At 37.9% G+C, this 20878-nt stretch overlaps 1 protein-coding gene across 1 annotated transcript in view; it reads right to left on the bottom strand.

The window, feature by feature from the left end:
* Positions 1-14947, bottom strand: part of LOC128541463 (protein bicaudal C homolog 1-like) — an 81901-nt gene extending 66954 nt beyond the window's left edge. Inside the window, exon 1 of the mRNA XM_053511890.1 lies at positions 14540-14947. Within this exon, the coding sequence (XP_053367865.1) occupies positions 14540-14744 (205 nt within the window). The 5' untranslated portion in view covers positions 14745-14947. The remainder of the gene's footprint in view (positions 1-14539) is intronic.
* Between the last annotated feature and the right edge of the window lie 5931 nt (positions 14948-20878).

The raw sequence follows: 20878 nt of genomic DNA, 5'->3' as shown, positions 1-20878 counted from the left end.
GTGGCCCGAAAATTCTCTTTTTGTAATTTAGATTCAAAAACAGCGACACTGACAAATTGGACAATGTCTAACGTGTATTTTGGTTATTTGTTTTGAATAATATTTGCTAAATATCAACAAATATCATCTTAATTTGCTGTTGGATAAATATAGTCCCAGTCAAAAGTTTGGACACACCTTCTAATTCTATAATCTTTTTTTTTTCTTCTTTCTTTCTACACTGTAAAAACAATGCTAAATGCGTCCAAAAATGCAATAATCTTCTTTGAACAGTTGATATTGATTGGTATCTGCTACTTATGCTCTTTAAAGCCTTTATAACAGCTCTAATCTGAGGTACTGTGTTGTTAATTGGTGATTTCTGAGGCTGGTGACTCTAAATGAACTTCTCCTCTACAGCAGCGGTAATGCCATATGTGTTATTTCATAGTTTTGGAATAATCTCCAGTATTGTTCTAGAGGGTAGAAAACAAATCCTTGTGTCCAAACTTTTGACTGGTACTGGATATTTAAACACCAAACGGCGCTTTTAATGGTAATATATCGCAGTTTAACTTGCGATCACAATGTGTGTTAAAAATGATCACAACACGATTTTTTTGATCTACAGTACTCATGTAGCCGCATCACAAAGAAGGTCACCAATGAGCTGAATCTTGAAGTATGTGTGTGTTTCCAGGCAGCTCTAGAACAGCAAAATCGGATGAAAATGTGTACTAGACAGTTTTGGATATTGTTTCACCAAGGACCATCTGAAATGATATCACGATACCTAGGTACCTTTTTAATTTGATTTGTAGTGCAGTAACAATGTGCTCTACCTGGCCGCTGCAGAGAGACTTTGCAGTTACAACAAATATGAATGGGTTAGCCAAAAAATTTCGCATTGTACAAAGTACAAATTCCAAAACCCTCTAGAGTTATGTGTATATTTATGACATTCATTAGCCAGTGCCCACATCTGATTATGTAAGAATGTGGCTTTTTTATAAAAGTGGATACATAAGTTACTTCTGAAATGTTTAAAAGTTTGATGATTCAGCACTGGTGCATGAAATGCGCATTTATAACCAGCACATTCTGTAAAACCAATTATGTGGCTTTATTATGCAATAATGTAACTTTTTCCCTAAAGGCTGTCAGAACTTCTGTCTTACACACTTTTTCATATTTTCATTTCATCATATCACTTTTGCTTTTCCATCCTCAAATTCCCATCACTTCCAATCCACAGGTTTTGTCTTTTCACTCGGCAATTCTTAAAAGTTTCAAAGCCAAATTCGAGACTAAGATTTACAATATCTCCAGGGGGTACTAGTTCTGCCTCATGGTCTCTATCCAGAGTCATCTGTCTATTAGAGCTTTAGGAGGCGTCTTTAAACGGTCCCCAAACCACCTCATGGAAAGCAGTGGTTCTACTACCAGGCTCCCAGAGATTGTACAGCGCTTAATCCTATGAGAATGAGTAAACTCAGCAAAGGAACCTCATTTAATCAGCCTACTTATTCTTCTAGTCAACGCCAATGGCTATAGAAACACAGCTGGATCACTAGACAGAGGTCTTTATCCAAGAAACGGAGCTCCTTCTTCACCACCAGATATTAATGCAACAGCTGCAACACTGCTGTCACTAACCGTTTGTTGTACTCATGATCTTTTCACTCTGGCACAAAACATTGCAATTACCCTTTATTAAAACATAAGTACTAATTACATACATATACCGTAACCTCAAACCCCTGAGCCCAAAGACTCAACGCCAAATAAGTCATCACTCATTTTAAGTCATTACTCTTGTTCTACATGTTCTTATTTTGAGCCAGCTTCTAAATACAGAAGCCAAAGCCACAAAACCATCCGAAGTTCACACAGAGTTAAGCAAGGGACTTAGAAAGGTAAAGCAATGAGGCTCGACATAGACGAGTATTCCAGTTCCAGCTGAGGACTTGCATAGTGCTGGGATAAATCTATTGAATGCCCAGGTTGGCAGGCTAATGTCAGGACTTTTTATGCCAGGCACCACATTCGTGCAGTGAATTTAAAAAAAAAAAGCATGCTTTTAAATGGAGCACATCTTCGAATCATCGTTCTCCAACATGATGATGTGTGCAATGGTTTCATGAACCACAACTCATCCCTCAGTGTATCTCCACGTTCAAGTCTCCTCTTGAGATCCGAATGTCCTCATATATGAGAACATGACATTTCTCCCAACATTACTATCTATCTATCTATCTATCTATCTATCTATCTATCTATATATATATATATATATATATATATATATATATATATATATATAATTATACTGTATGAGGACTGTTGAGTATAATTCTATTGCCAAACCTCTTCCTGTTGAAGAAATTGATTACATTTATAGTTCATCAGCTATGAATAAAGAAAAACACTCAGTATATATTGCAATGTACACAACAGTAGAGTACAGGTCTAAATATATGACATATAAACCAACAAAGCCAATGTCAGCTCTTTCATGTTACTGATTCAACAAACGCTTGGAGGAAAATAAGGGCTCTTGGCGAGTGACTCTTAGTGAAATAATTGGCAAGATTTGATTTGCATGAAATGATTTCAAGCCACATCAAGCTCTGTACTACAGTCAAACCCAAAACCCAAAACATAACCAGTTTTTAATTCACTAAGCCGGTCTAAAATATATCAAGCAATTCCCACCACTGCCATCAAAGGAATGCATCTGAATGAGCCACACATTTGTGTTAGTGATGGATCACTCTCCTAATATCTCCTTTCTAATACTGTTTTACTAGCTGTCTATGGAAACGATTTTCAGCTGCTGCAAACAAAATAAATAAAAAAAGGCACGGGGTTCGATTCAGTTCATTGCTGATTTTCTCCTAACTGGACGTTCGCTCACTATGTCATCAGCTCATCAGCTGCACAACTAACATCAGGGAAAGACTGTATAATGTGGAGTTATGGATGCACTGTCAAACAGACCCAGTTAAATATGTCACAGATTAACAGCATTCCTGAACGGCATTCTTGTGGAGGGCAAATGGAATCAAAGTTCCATTTCATGTCATGTTACATAAAATGGATGGATGATGTGAAAGCACAAGGACACAATCGATGGCCATGCAGTCACCTAACAACGAGTTTAACTACAAAACAACATTTTTGAGCTGTCAGTCAGTGTAAACAGCAAAAGAATGATGTGATTGCAATTTTCCAGTCAATCACCTGGAGAAACTGGTCTTTAACAAGAATCGTTCTTATGGAAAACTTTTTAAACATAACAGATTCAAAATGTAAATTAGTCTTATTATCCGGACGATTTACATTAATCTTTATCCATCATGGAAAAATCACAACAAAGTGTCCAACAAAATGATCACATGGATAGTGCACACATTACATAATGGATATGGTGTAACAATCCATAAACAGATGAAATATTGATTATGATAATCAGCTGTGATCCTGTATGCACTGTGTATACTTTTTTTTAAAAGGCGGTTTTCTAGCAATGCGCATTTCTAGCTTTTTGTCACATTTTAGTTTTGTTGTGTCTTAGCAGGCAAATAAGTCGCCTAGAAATGAGCAAAAGAAAACAAGAGAACAATTTTCATGCTTTGGAAAATAGAAAGCGACTTCTTGTATGCAGTGGAGATTCTGCCAAGAGCAACAGTAGCACAGAGTCTGGCCTTTGAAATATGCATGCGGTAGGGTAATCAGAGTTTGTGGCGGTGTTGCAACGGTAAGGTGCAAAAAAACTCTGAAACAATCTCTATTGCGCATTATTGCTCGCTCGCTCAGAGTAGTTGTACTGTATGTTCATGTGTTGCACATAGACATTAAAGGGTTGTAATAAAGACAGTTCTTGTGTGTCCTGTGAAATATAATCCAAACGGCACCCTGATGACAATCGGAGTCAATATACTGTAAAACATTCAAAAGCCTGGAATAGTTGAAAATATGCCAGTAATTGGACCCCATCAGGAAAGATTCAAACGTTTATCTACTTCAAAATGTATTATTTTTTTAGAGATTGAGTATACCTTATGGTACTCAGTATGTGCTGCGGTTACATAGACATTAATATTCAAATAATAATAGTCATAATAATAATAATAATAATAGTCATAATAATTAATGCATCATGTAAACGGTTCAGTCAGAACAGTCCGACCCAATCTGGCCCAATTAGAGTAAATTTTAAACCTGAATGAAAGAGTTGATGTAAATATTTGATAACTATCGAATAAATATTAGTCATGGAAACCCTTTGTGATCATTTCTCATTTGGTGGAATAACTATATTGTTTCTGCACGCTTTCCCTTAGTGGGGGTAATATTGGGTATTTCGTGACGACTTTCCAAAAAGACAATCTTGCTTTCATTCCAGGTCGGTAAACTCTTTTAGAAAAAAAACTCTCTTCCACCAGTCTTTACTTTCATTTAACTGGTCTCTACCTGAGGAAGGGCACTGATTGGCTCCATGCTTTACTACATTTAAAATGTTAGCCAATTATAGATGAGACTAAATTCTAATAACCAATCATAAAGTAGAAGGCGGGAGAAACAACAACCTTTTTCTTCTTTTTCTGTCATAGTACTGAGAGGTTTCACCCTAAAGCTCGACGGTGAGCAGAAACTCTAAAAAAGTTACATTCTGATTAAATGCCTTGAGCATGTAAACCGACACCTTATCCAGACAGTTAAATTGGAATCTCGAATCAGAATTACTGCAATCTGATTGCTATATATATTGTCCATGTAAACACAGCTATTGATATCCACACCAATAATGACCTACAGTAAGTCAGAAACTGACTTTGTATTACTCAATCAAAGGCATGACCTAATATTTTATTTGTTTCCCTGGTTTACATAGTCGCCCTACAAAGTGCACGCTTTCTAGTGTTTCTTTAGTTACCTTAGCTTGATCAGAGTGACAGTGAAAAATGTTGTCTTTTGTTTTGCCTAGTGACTGCTGTATTATTGATATCGATGGATTTCTTTACAAAACTGTTAAATACCAAAATAAATACAAAAAAAGGCTTTTTAAAACAAAAGAAGCCCACAAAATAAAGATGCACATAAACTTTTCCAAGCATCATGGGAAATACACAAGTTACGGTCAGATAAGACCATAAAAACCTCTCGGTCCCACACACATTTTTGGCGAAAGAGTGCTGTATAGAGGAAAAATTCCCCAAACGCTGTGTAAAATATGGTGGAGGATAACTTATGCTTTTGGGTTTATTGTCCAGTGTCTCAGGTGCTCTTGTAAGGATTGATAAATTGTAGTATATTTTAGCCCACAATCAAGTTACCACTGCCAAGAGTGAAAAAAATGTATCACACACAGCCATAGATCTTTCAATAAATCCTTAGTACTTATTACAATTACCTTAGTACTAGTATTAACTAACTTGGTGCTTGGATATCATGAAGATAAAAAGTTTGCCTGATGCATGTCTGAAATGCATCAGGCCAGGGGTAGCTCAGTGGTTAAGGCATTGGACTACGGATCAGAAGATCCCAGGACCAAACCCCACAAAACACCAAGTTGCCACTGTTGAGCCCTTGAGCAAGGCCCTTAACCCTCAACTCCTCAAATGTGTAATGAGATAAAAAAAAAAATTAAGTTGCTCTGGATAGGAGCATCTGCCTAAATGTAAATGCTGGCCTGCCAGGAACTCCTTTAAGACCCCAAACATGTGGAAACATTTGGAGCGGGGGATGTGGCTCCCAGATGTGCTCCTGTAAAGTGCAAGTGGTGTGGTGGCCACGATGAGGTTGTGAACTTACTCAGTCACTCACTCTCACTCATCGTCTTTACCGCTTTAACCTGTATTCAGGGTCAGAGACCTGGTGCCTATCCCAGGAGACTTAGGGTCTATTCCAGGAGACTAACAGTGTCTCCATTAGTGTCTCCATCCCTGCGATGGAGTGGAACCCAGGGTCTATTCCAGGAGACACTCCTGGAATAGACCCTGGGTGCCACTCCTTAGCAGGGCACACACATACTCACTCACATACTACGGGAAATTTGGGAACGCCAAGTAGCCTCTAGACATGCAAAGACATCTGCATGTCTTTGGACTGTGGGAGGAAACCGGAGTACCTGGAGGAAACCCACCAAGCATGGGGAGAACATGCAAACTGCATACATGCATACAGAGCCGGGAATCGAACTTAGACCCTGCAGGTGCAAGGCGACAGTGCTAACCGCTAACACAACCATGCTACCGGTAGGTTGTGCATTGTCCTGCAAAAACATAACGCCTTGGGTGATCAAACCAGGCTGTTTGTTTTAAATAAAGCAAAAGCAATGGACCATTAAAGGAGTTCCTGAGAGGCCAGGGTTTTAGACGTAAAGCAAACAGTCTGAACAAGGCTGACAGGAAAAAAATTCAACCTTATAAATTCAACTGATAAAAATTCAATTTATAAAATACAAAAATAATTTTGTAAAGTATTGAATATCAGTTTAAGATGGATTTCTGCATTTCCTTGTGCAAAAGCAAAGGATGCACTGAAGCTGGTGTATTATTAACAGGTTTAATGTTGAAGCTCAGTGCCTCCATGCATTACACTCTCCTTTCTAATAAACGTTCGAAAAACAAAACCGATGATCTTGAACCAACACCAAAACTATGTTAAAAAGGAAGCATGGAGTCTGTCTGAGCGTTGTACGGCTTCATTTGACACATGAGTCAGTTCAGAAAAATGTGTACTGGACTCCTGATTATCTGTGGATGCAGAGTTATGAGCCAGTGATGTCCACACCATCTATGAAATTTGGATGCAGCGGTTTGTTGGGAAATCGTTATCAGCAGCTGTGTTCCTTGGCCGCATATGACGGGAGTATGGTCTGTCCATGGGAGGTTTTCAAGTTAACGCTAGCCTCATTAAGAAACATCGATGATTTGCTGCTTCTCATGCAATCGGCATGGGATGTGAGCATGTGCGGACACCTAAAATAGGGTTTCAGTAGCTACAGCAACAACCACTACAGCAACTATTCAAGGAATTCAGCTCACATAACCTCTCACACTGAAATAGCCATCTACAGTACATTTAGTGATGCTTTAAAGCATGGGTCAAGTTAAGCTAATCAAAGACACTAGCAAATGAAAAACTATCATTGCATAGAAACCATTAGCTTACTATTTGGCTAGAATAGTTATAGTGCATGGTTATGGTTATAATGTCAACGTGGCAAATAAATGATGCAGATCATCAAAACCGCATGAAGACAAAACACTATTAAAGAGTAGTTCTTGGACAATAGCACCATGGTGCACCTACAGCATTACAACCAATACATAGTGCTGCTGCAGTTCTTATGGTGAACAACAACCATTTTGTTTTTGTCTTTAAGCAGTCGAGCTGGCTCTGGAGTAACAGGACCATTTCTTTCCTTGTCATAACAAAGTCTCTGGTCTGAGCCAGAGTTTTTTTTTTCCTCTCTCTTTCTTTCTTGCTTACTTTTTTTTTTAAACCAGAGTCTCCAACAGCTGCATTGAATTATGCGTCGTGAACACTGGGAACCTTCCACCCACTGCTCCTCCGGGGTCCTTCTGACCAGAACAGCTCAGCATCAGACCCAGCACAGACCCAGCATGCCGATTCACATCATTGGCAGCATTTATTGACCTGACAGAAGCAAAGCATTAGGTTTATGATGTGACAATTAAGATTGTCAGAGGTTTTTTTTTTTTTTTTTTTTTTCAGTAGGATTAATAATTTATTTGTCCAAATCGACAAGCCAAGCAACGGCTCTCTCTGCCATGAATGGAGGCCCTGGATAGCGACGGCTGGCTGTGGAGGTAGTTCTTGGGGAGAATGCCATGTTTAACCTCTAAAAAGGATGGAGAAGTGTTTCCCTGGGCTACAGTCCAGAGGACAACCGGGCCTAAGCACATTCCAGCCAGCGCTCACTTACTGCTTTATACTTTCATCTAGCACAACAAAGATGAACTCTATGAAGCACACACAGACATACACAGAGACACCCACCCGAAGAGAGACGTCAGCCAAAGTATATTTCATTCACGAGCCAGCTAGGCTTTTTTGCAAGAATGAATTACTTGCACCAAATTATTTACGTTCATTAAAAACATCCTAAAGCCTCACGTTGGCAAAATACCGTGCTCTAAAAAAGGAAATGAAAAAAAGAAAAACAGGAAACTCTGACTGGACATGTCAAATACACATCTCAGGATCTGCCAAGTTCGCTCCGGCTGTTTTTCTGCAGCACATTTATCACTGTTGTAGCAACAAACTCTTATTTAAAGCACTTTAGTAGCAATAAAGCTCTAGTGTTGTGTCAGTCCCGCTTGTTAAACCTAACATGTTATTTGCACGGGTTTAGATCTCAGGTAGCTAGACAAAGCTGGACGTTATTCCATGGCTTGGCGAATAATTAATCCATGCACTGATCAGTGTGTCAGCGGTATGAGCCAGAATATAATGAGGGCACTTAGCAAAAATGGTTCTAACATTTAAAAAAATACTAATAAATCACTAAATCCCATTTGTACCAAAGTTCTATCATGGCTAAAAATATTATTACTGGCAAGCCTACGTCATGGTGCCAACTGAAGTCGTGCCTGCGTTAGCCTAGCATTAAATAGCTGCCCAAAATAGACTTTCGACTTGGGTAGCTTCTTTGTGGCCGCTTATGACTTTGCGTCTGACGGAATCGGTACGGACGCATGAGGACAGCTAAAATAGGGTTTCAAAAATTTCCAAGAAACCACTACATCAAATGTTTAGGATCTGAATCTAAAGCATGGGTGCGCAGATACAGCTTTGCTCTACACTCTGTATACGGCTAACGCACCAACTCGCTTATTAATATTCATTTACCAATAGTGCTCACAAATTAGCACAAAATAGGATGTCGCAAAACTTCATTGGGTAAAGAATGTCAGGCTGAGGCAAACCTAGCTTTGGGTCGAAAAACTTTTTGAAAAACACTCACATCACGTAAAATCTGACGCCGCTAATTATTTCTAATGACTTTACTGCATTTATTAAAGTCTTATTATTATTTTTTATTTTTTTGTAAACACTATTTAGTTCTTTTACATTAAAATTTCGGTACTTAGCGTTATTTGTAAGGGCACTAAGAGTAACGTTATAATTTCAATTCTTTATATTTATGTACTGTACACGTAGCAGAATCGACAATAAAGTTGACTTTGACTTTTTTGCGACCCCGTAATGGAGTCAGCATTATAGCATTATAGCACATCACACTGATGAAAAATCTGATTCAATGCATGTAATAATTAATAGTTAAAGAATTATAAATAATTAATGATTAATAATAATTAATGTGTATTAATTACCATGTGTAAAATATTTTATTTTGTGCAGAGCATTGGTTTAACCCCTCTCTCTCATACACAAACACACAAGCCCCTCTGTGAATAGCCCCACCCCTCTGCGAATAGCCCCACCCCTCTGCGAATAGCCCCACCCCTCTGTGCACACACATCAGCCTGGCACGACAGTTCATGCTGTTGAGCGGTCTAATTTATCAAAGTGTTTAGAAATAACGATGATGTGACCCGAAAATCATTTCAAATAGACCCGACTCTTCAAATATGTTATCAAGTATGTAAGCAGCCTGACTAGTGAGGATTGCAAAGCTCACGTTAGATTACAGCAGATTAGCGGTTAATGTGTTTTAATTGGTTAAATTCTTAACAGTAATTAGTTGATTTAATCATAAATCATTAACATCTCTAATATATATGGATATAGGGTTATGGTTATGTTGAAACATCTACGCTTGAAATTAGATGAAAAAGAAATGTGATTAATCACTATTAAGTATTAACAAAACAAATCATATAATACGATAAATCATAAACATTTACTTTAACAGTCTGGCTGCTGAGTTATTTTTATTTTTTAAACATTCTACACATTTTAGAAACATAAATATGCATTTTGGCTGTTTTTCATTTATTCTGAAAGCCTGCTGTACAATTCCCTGCCAAGTATTTGCGTCTTCCACGATCCATCTGGTTTATGGTTTTGCTAGGGGTTTAGCATGTGTAAGTACTATGTGTGTGTATTTCTAGATGACATAGGTTAAATTCAGTTTTTTGCATGCTGTTTTTTGCAAACACCATGACCTGCTTGACCTGTTGTCATGGCAACAAAAAGACACTTAAGTTCCCAGTCTCTGACAGAACCGGTTCCTTTCAGACCATCAGATTTCTGGTGCTATAAGAGAAGCAATGTAATGTAAGCGCATCTGCCCTGAACAGTTTAAGGTTAGGCACTGAGACTCGCTGACTCTAACATTTAACATGATGCAACATTTAACCCAAATTTGCATAAGGTTTTAAGTCTGTGGCTGTGCTTTATAAGCTGTATAACAGGAAATGCAGATAATGGGAGATGATCGAGATTTAAGGCTGTGTGTACAGTAGTGTGTACATATAATCTTATGGCATAAGCTTTCTAAAGTGTATAATTTAGCAGGAACAAACTGCCTCTGTTTATAGATGATGGAAAAGCATGCTTCTTGCCATTTTTATCTTGCATTTCCTCAGGACTATCACTTAGTGGGATAGAATATGTGTGCAGAATATGTCTGTGTGGCAAATCTTTCCCTGCAAGTTGCATTGTGCGTGCGCAAACACACACACACACACACACACACACACACACACTGAATGTGTAGGAGAGTTTCCTGGACATGCCTGGATTTCTATTGTGTCTCTGTATCACACACAGTACATCAACACACACTTTTTTTCAGTGTCATGAGTGTCTACATCATAACACTGATATTCCTCAATTTTGTCATGAAAAGGTTGCTACCATATGTCCAAAGTGTGTGACTTGGGTATTAGAAGCAGGTGTGCAAAGAATTTAAGCGTAGAGGGCTTTAAATCCAGACAGGAAACAGCTATGCTTTCTTGCTCATGTCTTGATGGTGTCATTTCACCTCTGGGCCCGAATGATGAATTCAAACACATGCTCCAAATGTCTCAGGGTCTAAACTGCATAATGGAAGCTGACCAGGACAAAAAAAAAAAAAAAAACATTTCAACTGAATTGAATTCAAATGTAGAAACACTGCATGTGCCATTCTGCCACAATGTTGCGCTGAGCATGAGTGCCAATTCAAATAAACCCAATAACTAACGTCATTGTCCGAGCTGTATAATAGCCCTCGACACAAAGGAAAGGGCCTTGAATATTGATCGATCGGCTCTGAGGGTCTGGATGGGTTGGCACCTGTTCTGCGTACTCTCTGGTACTGAAGAAATAAACCCTGTGATGTGCTATTACGCTGATGAGCGAGAGCTGCGGCAACATGAAGCAGCCGTGTAAAATTCTTTTAAAGCCCGAGAATGGAAAAATCTCTCTTTCACACGCATACATCTTCCCGAATACACAGAAGCTAAAGAAAGAAATCAGTGCCCAAACCTCTGTACAGTGGCAGGACTTGCCGTGTGACGCCTGTGCGCTTGGCACTTTGAAAAAGGCTTAAACATTACTAAGTACAGGCCCTTACTGGGCTTTATTTTAACACACCTTTTGATGGATCGGTCAACTTTGTGAACCTTAGCTTTGATCCAACAGCTGGCACAGCTGTTAGTGAGCAATTTATATCAGCATTTCCGCTTTACGTCGGGCACTAAATCTCTCTAATCAAACAGCCATGAGTCTGTTACATTTGCTTTGGCACGATGAGCGTGTTATTCACTGAGACCTCTCTCTTCCTCTTCCAACAAGCAGTACAGAAAAGCATACGCTACATTACGCCTAGTTTCTCTTGTATGACGATTCTCTTGTATGCGGTCGATTATTAAAAGGAAATTTGCAGTGCAATGCAAACTCCAGTTGAATAGTACGGTTGTTACACTGTCATGGTGTATAATAGGATGGTTACCTCACCAGTGATTTTTTTTCTTTCTTGTGCGAGTTCAAATTCTTGGATCGCCAGTGAATCACTGTTGGGCCATTGGGGGGGAGGAGGGGCAGTATATTAGTAATAGGGTCCTTTTAAAAATCAGCAGGGAATCGTTAAAACTGTAGTATTTGTATAAGGTGGCCACCGGTTTATTTAGAGTTTTTATTGAGGGGGGGAGTAGGATGACTGATCTTTTCCTGTGTTTGCATGATAACTCATAATAACACAACAGCATTGTGTTAAGATGCTGACTTTCCACACAAAATGCATAAAGATCAGAAGGGTCTCACTGGTTAAACCCTAAGAAAGCTGCTTGGTGGGTTCTCCGGTTTCCTCCCACAGTCCAAAGACATGTAGACTAGGCTAATTGGCATTAGTGTGTAAATGTGCATGTGAATGTTGACCAGAGATCCTACCACAGTCATAAAAATGGGAATAAACACTAGATTACAGAGGTTCCTAGATGGATGGATAGAATAATAATAATAATAATAATAATAATAATAATAAAAAAGCTGTGTTTGAATGATAACTTATAGGAACACACCAACATTGAGTTAAGATGCTAACCTTCCGCACAAAATGAGGAAAGGTCAGAAGGTCTGAACTCAGGTTACAGCCTGTTTGGACTTCCTGTGCGCGACCAGATCGATTTCCTTTGGGTTTTCTATTGTAGGTGGACTGCCAGATAGGCTACATTAAATTGTCCCTACAGTACGTGCCAATGTGTGTATGCAAACATATAGTGCCTTGCAATGAATTGGCATGCTATTCAGGGTGTATTTCCACCTCAGTGGCCTAGTTAAGGCGGTAGAATAGAATTCGGATCCACCTCTCTAACCAAACTATTGAAGATGAATGAATCAGTGTTGCGTTCTTTCTCTAACCCTGAGACATGAGCTGAGCAAATGTGCACATGTTCTTGAGTGAAGTGAATCTGAAAGTGATGAGTGTATTTGTCTCGATGTTATCTATTTTTGTGTCCCTTTTTTTTTTTTTGGCTGCTGTTTTTTGTTCTGGATGACATATAAAATACACATCAGCAGTTATTTTCAGAGTGGGGTCCATGAAGCATAGTCATAGAGTATAAATTTAGTTAAAGTGGTGGAAATCACATTCAGGTTCTGGACCTAATGTGAAAAGATCTGGAACAGAGATCACACTTCTGGCTCTAATAAGTAGAAAAACTTTAGCAGCAAAATAAAATATCGGCACTGAGGTCAGTGGAATTTCTTTTACATTTAAGGAGGTCTCTGGATTCACTAGGGACAAGTGTTTTTTTTTTTTTTTTTTTTTTTTTAAGTACCTTTTATCATATCATACAGTAGCTTTAGTACATCTAACCACCTTTTCCAAATAACAAATAAAAACCTGATTTTAAGGGGGGAAATAATGAAGTAAATGAACTGGTAAAAGCAACCTAAGTGTCTCATGGACGTTTGTTTTAACACTGACTCATATTAGTGAGGTTTGTATAATATGGTTAAAATATGACTTTGCAGTGTTTGCAATAAATAATAATCATAGGTGGCATAGTGGTGTAGTGGTCAGCACTGTCGCCTTGCACCTCCTGCGTCTGGGTTCGATTCCCACCTTAGGGTCTGTGTGCGCGGAGTTTGCATGATTTTTCAGTGCCTGGTGGGTTTCCTTCCACAACCTAGAGGGATGCAGATTAGACTAATTGGTGTTCCCAAATTGTCTGTAGCGTTTGAATGTTGACCGACCACAGCCGTAAATATGGGTATTAATACTAGATTCCTAGATGGATGTATGGAATAATCATCATCATAAATACAATAACAATAATAATAAAGCTTGAATGTGCCCTAGTTAAAATAAAAAAAATTAATACAAATGACTAACTTATAACTGACTGACTGAACTCACAGAAAATGTGTTTGATAATGCAGTTAATAAATTATGTAATCATATAGCAAATATGTATCTTCAGTCTTGCGGCATATTTCATTAAGCAATCATATGATCAATAAACAATATATTGCATCATACTGATGATGATGGCTTTAAATGGAAAATAAATATTCTCTGGTGTAAACAAAAGACTCCCATGTAAATTAAATGTAGATTGGGAATGTTTTAAATTTTTTCTAAAGGTTCATCTAAAAAATATTTTTTAGACAAACTGACCAGATGTGGTGGTGGTGATTGGGGGGGTGGTATGTTCAGAGAGAACATCTGTATTGAATAGGAAATATATAAAAGGTTTTCTAGTGTTTTCCAGTGTTTTAAGGCAACAGTGAAGAAAACCACTGTTTTGAGATACTAGTAGGAATAAAGAGGACCGAGTGAACCTTAAACGCATTATAAATCTGTATCAATCTTAATCCAAATCATCACCAACTTTACGCGCGGGCCCTAAGTGGCACAATTTTCTTTTTCATGTCGTACAGGAGTATGGACGTGGCCTTATTTAGTTCACGACTCTAACATCTGGAATACTACTCAGTATGGAAGCAGGCATATAGTTAGTTAGTAAGTAGCCAAAGCATCCAAAGCAGCGGTGGAGCCAGCTGTTATTTCTATTAACGTTATTATTATTATTATTATTATTATTATTATTCGAGTCATGAGCAGAACTTTTACCCAAGAGCATGAGTTCGAGCTTCTTGCGGTCGACCCGGAACCTCTCCTCAGTCCACTCGGGATCGTGGGGCGCCGCTGCTCCGCCGTGCTCCTGCTGCTGCTCCTCGTCCTCGGAGCCGTGCGGCGGCGGCGGCGGGGACTCGCTGGAGCTCGGCGCCTCAGGCTGCTGCATGAGCGCGCTCACCGAGCTGCGCCCGGCGGCCATGGTGTCCGCGCGCTTCCCGCCGACCCAACGTGGCGAACGCACACACACACACACAGGCACACACACGCCTAGACTCAGAGCGGGATACACACACACACACACGCGTGCGCGCACTGCGTCAACGTCTTTCTAGCATCCCGTTATGTTTCCGCGGTGTTCCGAGGCATTTGCTCTCCGTCCCGCTCGGATCGGGCGCGCGCTCTTTAACTGCGGGAGCGAGAAGAGCGCCGCCCTTCTGACAAAACTTCTGAGCGGGACACAGGAGGATGGACTTGTGCGCGCGCCTCGCACCCCGGCCCACTGCGACACCAGGTTCACGGAAGGCGAACTGCCTCTTTATCCTCTGTGCTGATTTTCATGACTTTTTGAGCATGTTAAGACCCCCCCCCCCCCACCAAAAAAAGAAGCCCGGATGCCTAAAAAAAAAAAAACGTTTTAACGTGAATAATAATATTTGAACTGTAAATTATGTAAACTAAAATATAATAAAAAAAATGTGTGTGTATACACAGTACTGTGCAAAAGTCTTAGGCACCATATTATATGCTGTACCAATTTTGTTATTTATGATGTTTATTATGTCTGCATAATTATGTACAACATCATTCAGTATTTCCATAAATGTATTTATTTATTACAAATAAATAAATAAATAAATAACATTACAGGAGAATATACCCATGGCTGTAAAGAAAAAAAATAGTACAAGACAGACCAGTTTTCAAACAGAAACGAAAAACCTAATGTATGCTCCTGGGATTTGCATTAAAAAAAAAATAGAAAGGAGCGAGTGTGACAAAGTTACCAGAAGAACTCGTATTTTCCAGCAAGCTCAGTAAAACCTAACAGCTGTTTTCTTACAGTACTGTGCAAAAGTCTTGGGCATATACAAAAATATGGTATAAGCAAAAATGCTTTTAAAAACATTTCTATAAAGAGTAATAAAATAAACAGTCAATATTTGGATGAAAACTCATTGCTTAAAATCAGGAGTTTTAGACACAGATTTGTGCAAAAAAAAACAGCTGTTAGGTTTTACTGAGCTTGCTGGAGAATATGAGTTCTTCTGGTAACTTTGTCACACTTGCTCCTTTCTATTTTAATGCAAATCCCAGGAGCGTACTTTAGGGTTTTTTGTTTCCACCTGAAGACTGCTCTGTCTTGTATTATACCATAAAAAAATTCTTTACAGCATGCATATATTCTCCTCTAATGTTATTTATTTATAAATTTTTAAGTTATATTTGTAAATACTGAATGATGTTTTATGTAATTATGCAGACATGATAAACATATATAACAAAATTGGTACAGCATATAATATGGCGCCTAAGACTTTTGCACAGCAAATATATATAATATGCTGTATATACACCTCACATATACACAGTGGTCACATTATGGCATTAACTGTAGTGCGACTACTAAGATTTTTTGAGGAAGCCTAATACTACACATTACTACCTAATTTAGGGCTGAAGCTCTATGATGTCAACATGATCACAGCTACAGTATTACGTCATCATCAGTGACATCAGAAACTTAGTGACTTCACATTGAGTGGCATCATAGTGTGATGCTTTTTCCCAGCATCCAAGGCTTTTTAAAGGTCTTGATGTAAAATTCCCGCTTTTCTAAAATTATATCATAATGGTATTTAGTATGTACCCACTGTCTTTCTGGTGCACCAGGGTGGCGAAGGTTTAGGTGCTTCTTCCCTATTATTATTATTATTATTATTATTATTACTACACAAATAGCATTAGGGAATTAAGCAACAACAGCTGTTGTTTCAAGACAAAGCTGTTCTGAAATATTTTCTGTCAAGTCCAAACCCATCAAGCACCATAATGAAACTGGCTCTCATTAAGACCTTCCCAGGAAAGCAAGACCAAAACTTCTCCTCTGCTGCAGAATAGATGATCAGTAGAGTTACTGACCTCAGAAATCACCAATTAACAAACAGCACCTCAGATTAGAGCCGTTGTGAAGGCTTTACAGAGCATAAGTAGCAGACACATCTCAATATCAACTGTGCAAAAGATTATTGCATATTTTGCATGCCTTTAGCTTTGTTTTACAGTGTAGAAAGAAATAAAAATCAGGAAAGACTACGGTATTAGAATTTGTGTCAAAACTTTTGACTGGTAATGTACTTCTACACAAATTCAGACATAAAAAAAATCACTTATAACTCAAGTGTATAGCCTGGAATAAACCTACGGGTTTACAATAGCCATCATTCATAAGGACTTTTTACATTTTTGTCTATCATGATCCTCTTCTTCTCATAGTTCTCCACCTGGTGGATTTTCTAAATTTCTTGCTCATATCCCTACAACACACTTGACCTCAACTCCACTAAACAGCTTTGGTATTAGCTGAAATGCTGACTGTACACCAGACGTCCTCACCCAACCAACATCGGTGCCAGACCTCATTAATGCTCCTGTGGCTGAATCAGCACAAATCGCAACAGCCCAAAACTTAGTGGAAAAACTTTCCCATGGACGAAGTCTGGAATGGATCTTCAACGAGCACATGTGGCTGTCAGTCAGGTGTCCATGTAATTTTGGCTAATTAGTGTATAGTCTAATAGTGAGCAGTGGAGGTGCAACGGTTAAGGGTTTGTGTTACTGATCAGACAGTTGACCAAGCTGCCATTGTTATGCCTATGAGAGAGGCCCATTAACAGTATCTGCATCATGGGCTGACCCTTTGCTTTGACATCAACCTAATAACAAGCTTGGGATATGCAAATCAAAGAGTTTCACTGTACTTTTTAAGTACGATATGTTACAATTAAAGGCTTAATCTGCTTGTTATATAGGACTTGGTTGTTGATGTCGTTGCTGTTTAGTCAATAAGGCTTCTCTCCAACGAACACCATTAAAACTAGCACCACAATCCTTAGATTCCTGGAAAAACCAACAGAAATTTCACAAATAGTCATGGTCAAGGAATTTTTTTTCCATGTAATTAGCCTGTGTGAGCAAGCTCGTTTCAGTCTAATGCCATCAAATTGCCAATGTAAACATGAGATCAGACATATTTAAAAAGGAGTTATTCATTTCAGAAAATAACATCTAAACAATGGGACTGTATGTTCCACATGGAGAAATTTCACATCTGTAACCAAATGGAAGTGAAGAAATAGAAAATACACAGATGGGCCCTACATGTGTAAAGCCCACACCAGGCGAAATATAACATGTTGCTTACTTGTTTAGCTTCATACGGGCTTGGAAGAGACATAGCTTAGACAAAACTGTAATAAAAAACAGAATACATACAAAAAGAAAAATAAATTGTAAAATAGAATATGGTCTAAATTTACTTCAAAATATAATGCAGCATGTTTGTATCATGTTGTAGAGATCAGCATGGTTCAACAAGGATTCCCATACCTCTCTGTTCTTGGAGTCCATTTCTGCAACTGACCAGTCTTCTTCATCATCCCACTGTGCTTCATATTTCTTTAGAGAACAGTACGCATCAGGTTCATCATCATCATCATCATCATCAACATCATCTGACCCAAATTCTCTCTCAATACATTCTCTTTTGTTTTTCTCTTGAGGAGCAGCAGGTTCTTTATCATTGTCTGTTTTTTTCAGGCCAGCTTTCTCAACCTTCAGCAATAGACTCCATAATGGGCAGCTGTTCAACCTGACACTTAAAAATCTTTATTTACAGTCCCAGTCAGTCCCAGTCAAAAGTTTGGACACACTTTCAATATTTTTTGTGATTTATTTGAAATCAAATATGGCATTAGGTCATTAGGTAATAACAACAACAGGTGATATTCTAATACATTATTCTGTGTCTAATTATTATAATATAATTCATATAATTATTATTTTATTATAACTATGTTATGTCTTATTTGTCCTATAATTTAATTCTAAGACATGTTATGAAGTCTGTATACAGATCATAAGTAGCAGACACATCTCAATATCAACTGTTCAAATAAGATTATTATAAGGAAAGACCACTGAATTAGAAGGTGTGTCCAAATTTTTGATTGGTAATGTACTTTTACACAAATTCAGAAAAAAAAAAATATGGCCTAAAATAAGACTGAGAGTTCACAATAGCTGTCATTGGTGAAAACTTATAACTTCCTTGTCTATCAACTGATGGATTCTGGAGACTTTCTGGCTCTTGCTCACATCCCTACAACACACTTGATTAAAACGGGTTTAAGCTTCTTTGCTTAACATTTAAACAACCATGTAATATGACACTTCTACTATTGTAAAAAAAAATAGCAACCTGATAATACAATTTTCATTTAGGTTAAATTAAACTCATTAGGCAGCATAAATATGAAATCCCGTCATGTCAGTCCACTCATAGTTATATTGTAGAAAACTGCAGGGAAATGTTTGATGCTTTGTTATAGTGTAATGCCTCTAAAAATAGGATTTAATTCTAGTTTGGCTAAAGCACTGGTGCATATTGTCACGGTATCTCCTTGGCCAGAAACTGTGTGTCAGTTTGACTGTGTCTTCCCAACATCCTGGGTTTAATCTTGAGTTCTTTTTTTTGTAATTTGGCTTATTTGGGATTCATTATTATTCTTTTTTTAAGGTCAGTTATTTATTTTATTTTTTTTACTTTCTATTTCTAGTTTCTATTTCTCTATGTTGTTTAAATTTAAACCTCTAAAGTTTGTTAGACATGATATACGAATATTTCTGAAGCAAAGTACGTAAGACTCAAAAATGTAATACAGGTTTTTTTGTTTCTTTATTTTTTGTTTTCATTCTTTTTTAGGAATATGGCAGATTACAGTTTTTCTACTTACTATGTTTGCTAGTTAAGATGTAAAACTGCATGTACCAATTTTTTTTTAATCTATAAGATCTAGGGTAGTAAGAATTATAAATCTTCCTGTGTCTGTGCATATTTGTGTGTGTGCTGGCTAATAGCTTTAATGGCATAACACACTACATAAATATCATCCCAAATAGTTTCTTTGCTGACTAAGTGATAGAAATGTGATTTTAGACTTCTATCTAATATCCTGAGCAATCATCACTGCTCTCCTTTGTCATGAGCATCATACATCAGTGTACAGATGTTTTGCATTCTTAAACATTTACATCATATTCTGCCCATATTCTGATAAAAAGTACATTTTAGTTTAAAGTACTTTCAAAGGCTCATCTCTTACATACTTTGCTCTCTCTGTCGCAATCCCTGTGTGCCTCATAGAGCAGCTCCCGGAGCTCCCACACTCTGTCCTCCAGCTGGGTATTGGGCACGACGAGGCTTCTGAATCTTCTCCCCAGCCTCATTTACAAAATCCTGAAATTCACCATCCAAATATTGTTTGCTTCATGTATTTGTTGCAGACATGAACACTAGCATTCGATCCAAACACCATGTTTAGCTGCAGCTCTGTGGTATCGCTAAAGGGCCATATCTCCAACACAACACACTGTATAACACTGAATCCCTTTACTCATCAAATTCTCATGCATTGTTTTTCTGATAAAATACTGGAATAGAGGTTTCATTTTGTCCTCCATAAAATACCGACCCATCAATACAGATATTTTAAATATTTATATATTTAAAATATACTGGAATTCTGGATTTTTTTTTTCCATGATCAACTGAGAATTGTATTCAGTTGTGCAATATTGTATGCATTCCTTAGTTTCACACGAAGTGCAAGACCAAATATACCTTAATACCAAGAAATCATTTTGTTCCAGCAATGTTGTAGGGACAATTTATAAATGTTCTGCAAACTTAGTATGAATTCTTTACATAGTAGCTTGCAGTTTTGCGGTTACTAAGCCACTAGAAATATACGTCATATGGTTACTGTATGACTCGTCATCTGGAACCGGAACCTCTGTGGATTAAACTAGGGAACACACGGGGCAAAGAATTGATAAATAAATAAATAAATAAATAAATAAATCCCACATCATGTGTGTTTTGAATCCAAGAACATGCACACTGAAAGACTTGATTACACATTCCGGACTCTTAAATGCTCCATGTACCTTCAATCAATCAGTGCAAACTGGCTGAGAATGTAGAAATGTGTATGTATATAATATTTCATTTAAGTGGATCCAGTGTTAAAATGCAGCTCTTCCATACAGAATGAT

This window comes from Clarias gariepinus, chromosome 14 (assembly GCF_024256425.1).
Source record: "Clarias gariepinus isolate MV-2021 ecotype Netherlands chromosome 14, CGAR_prim_01v2, whole genome shotgun sequence".
In the NCBI taxonomy this organism is placed as follows: Eukaryota; Metazoa; Chordata; class Actinopteri; order Siluriformes; family Clariidae; genus Clarias; species Clarias gariepinus.
Note: the sequence above shows the minus strand (reverse complement) of the source record. Positions and strands in the feature narration are given on the sequence as shown.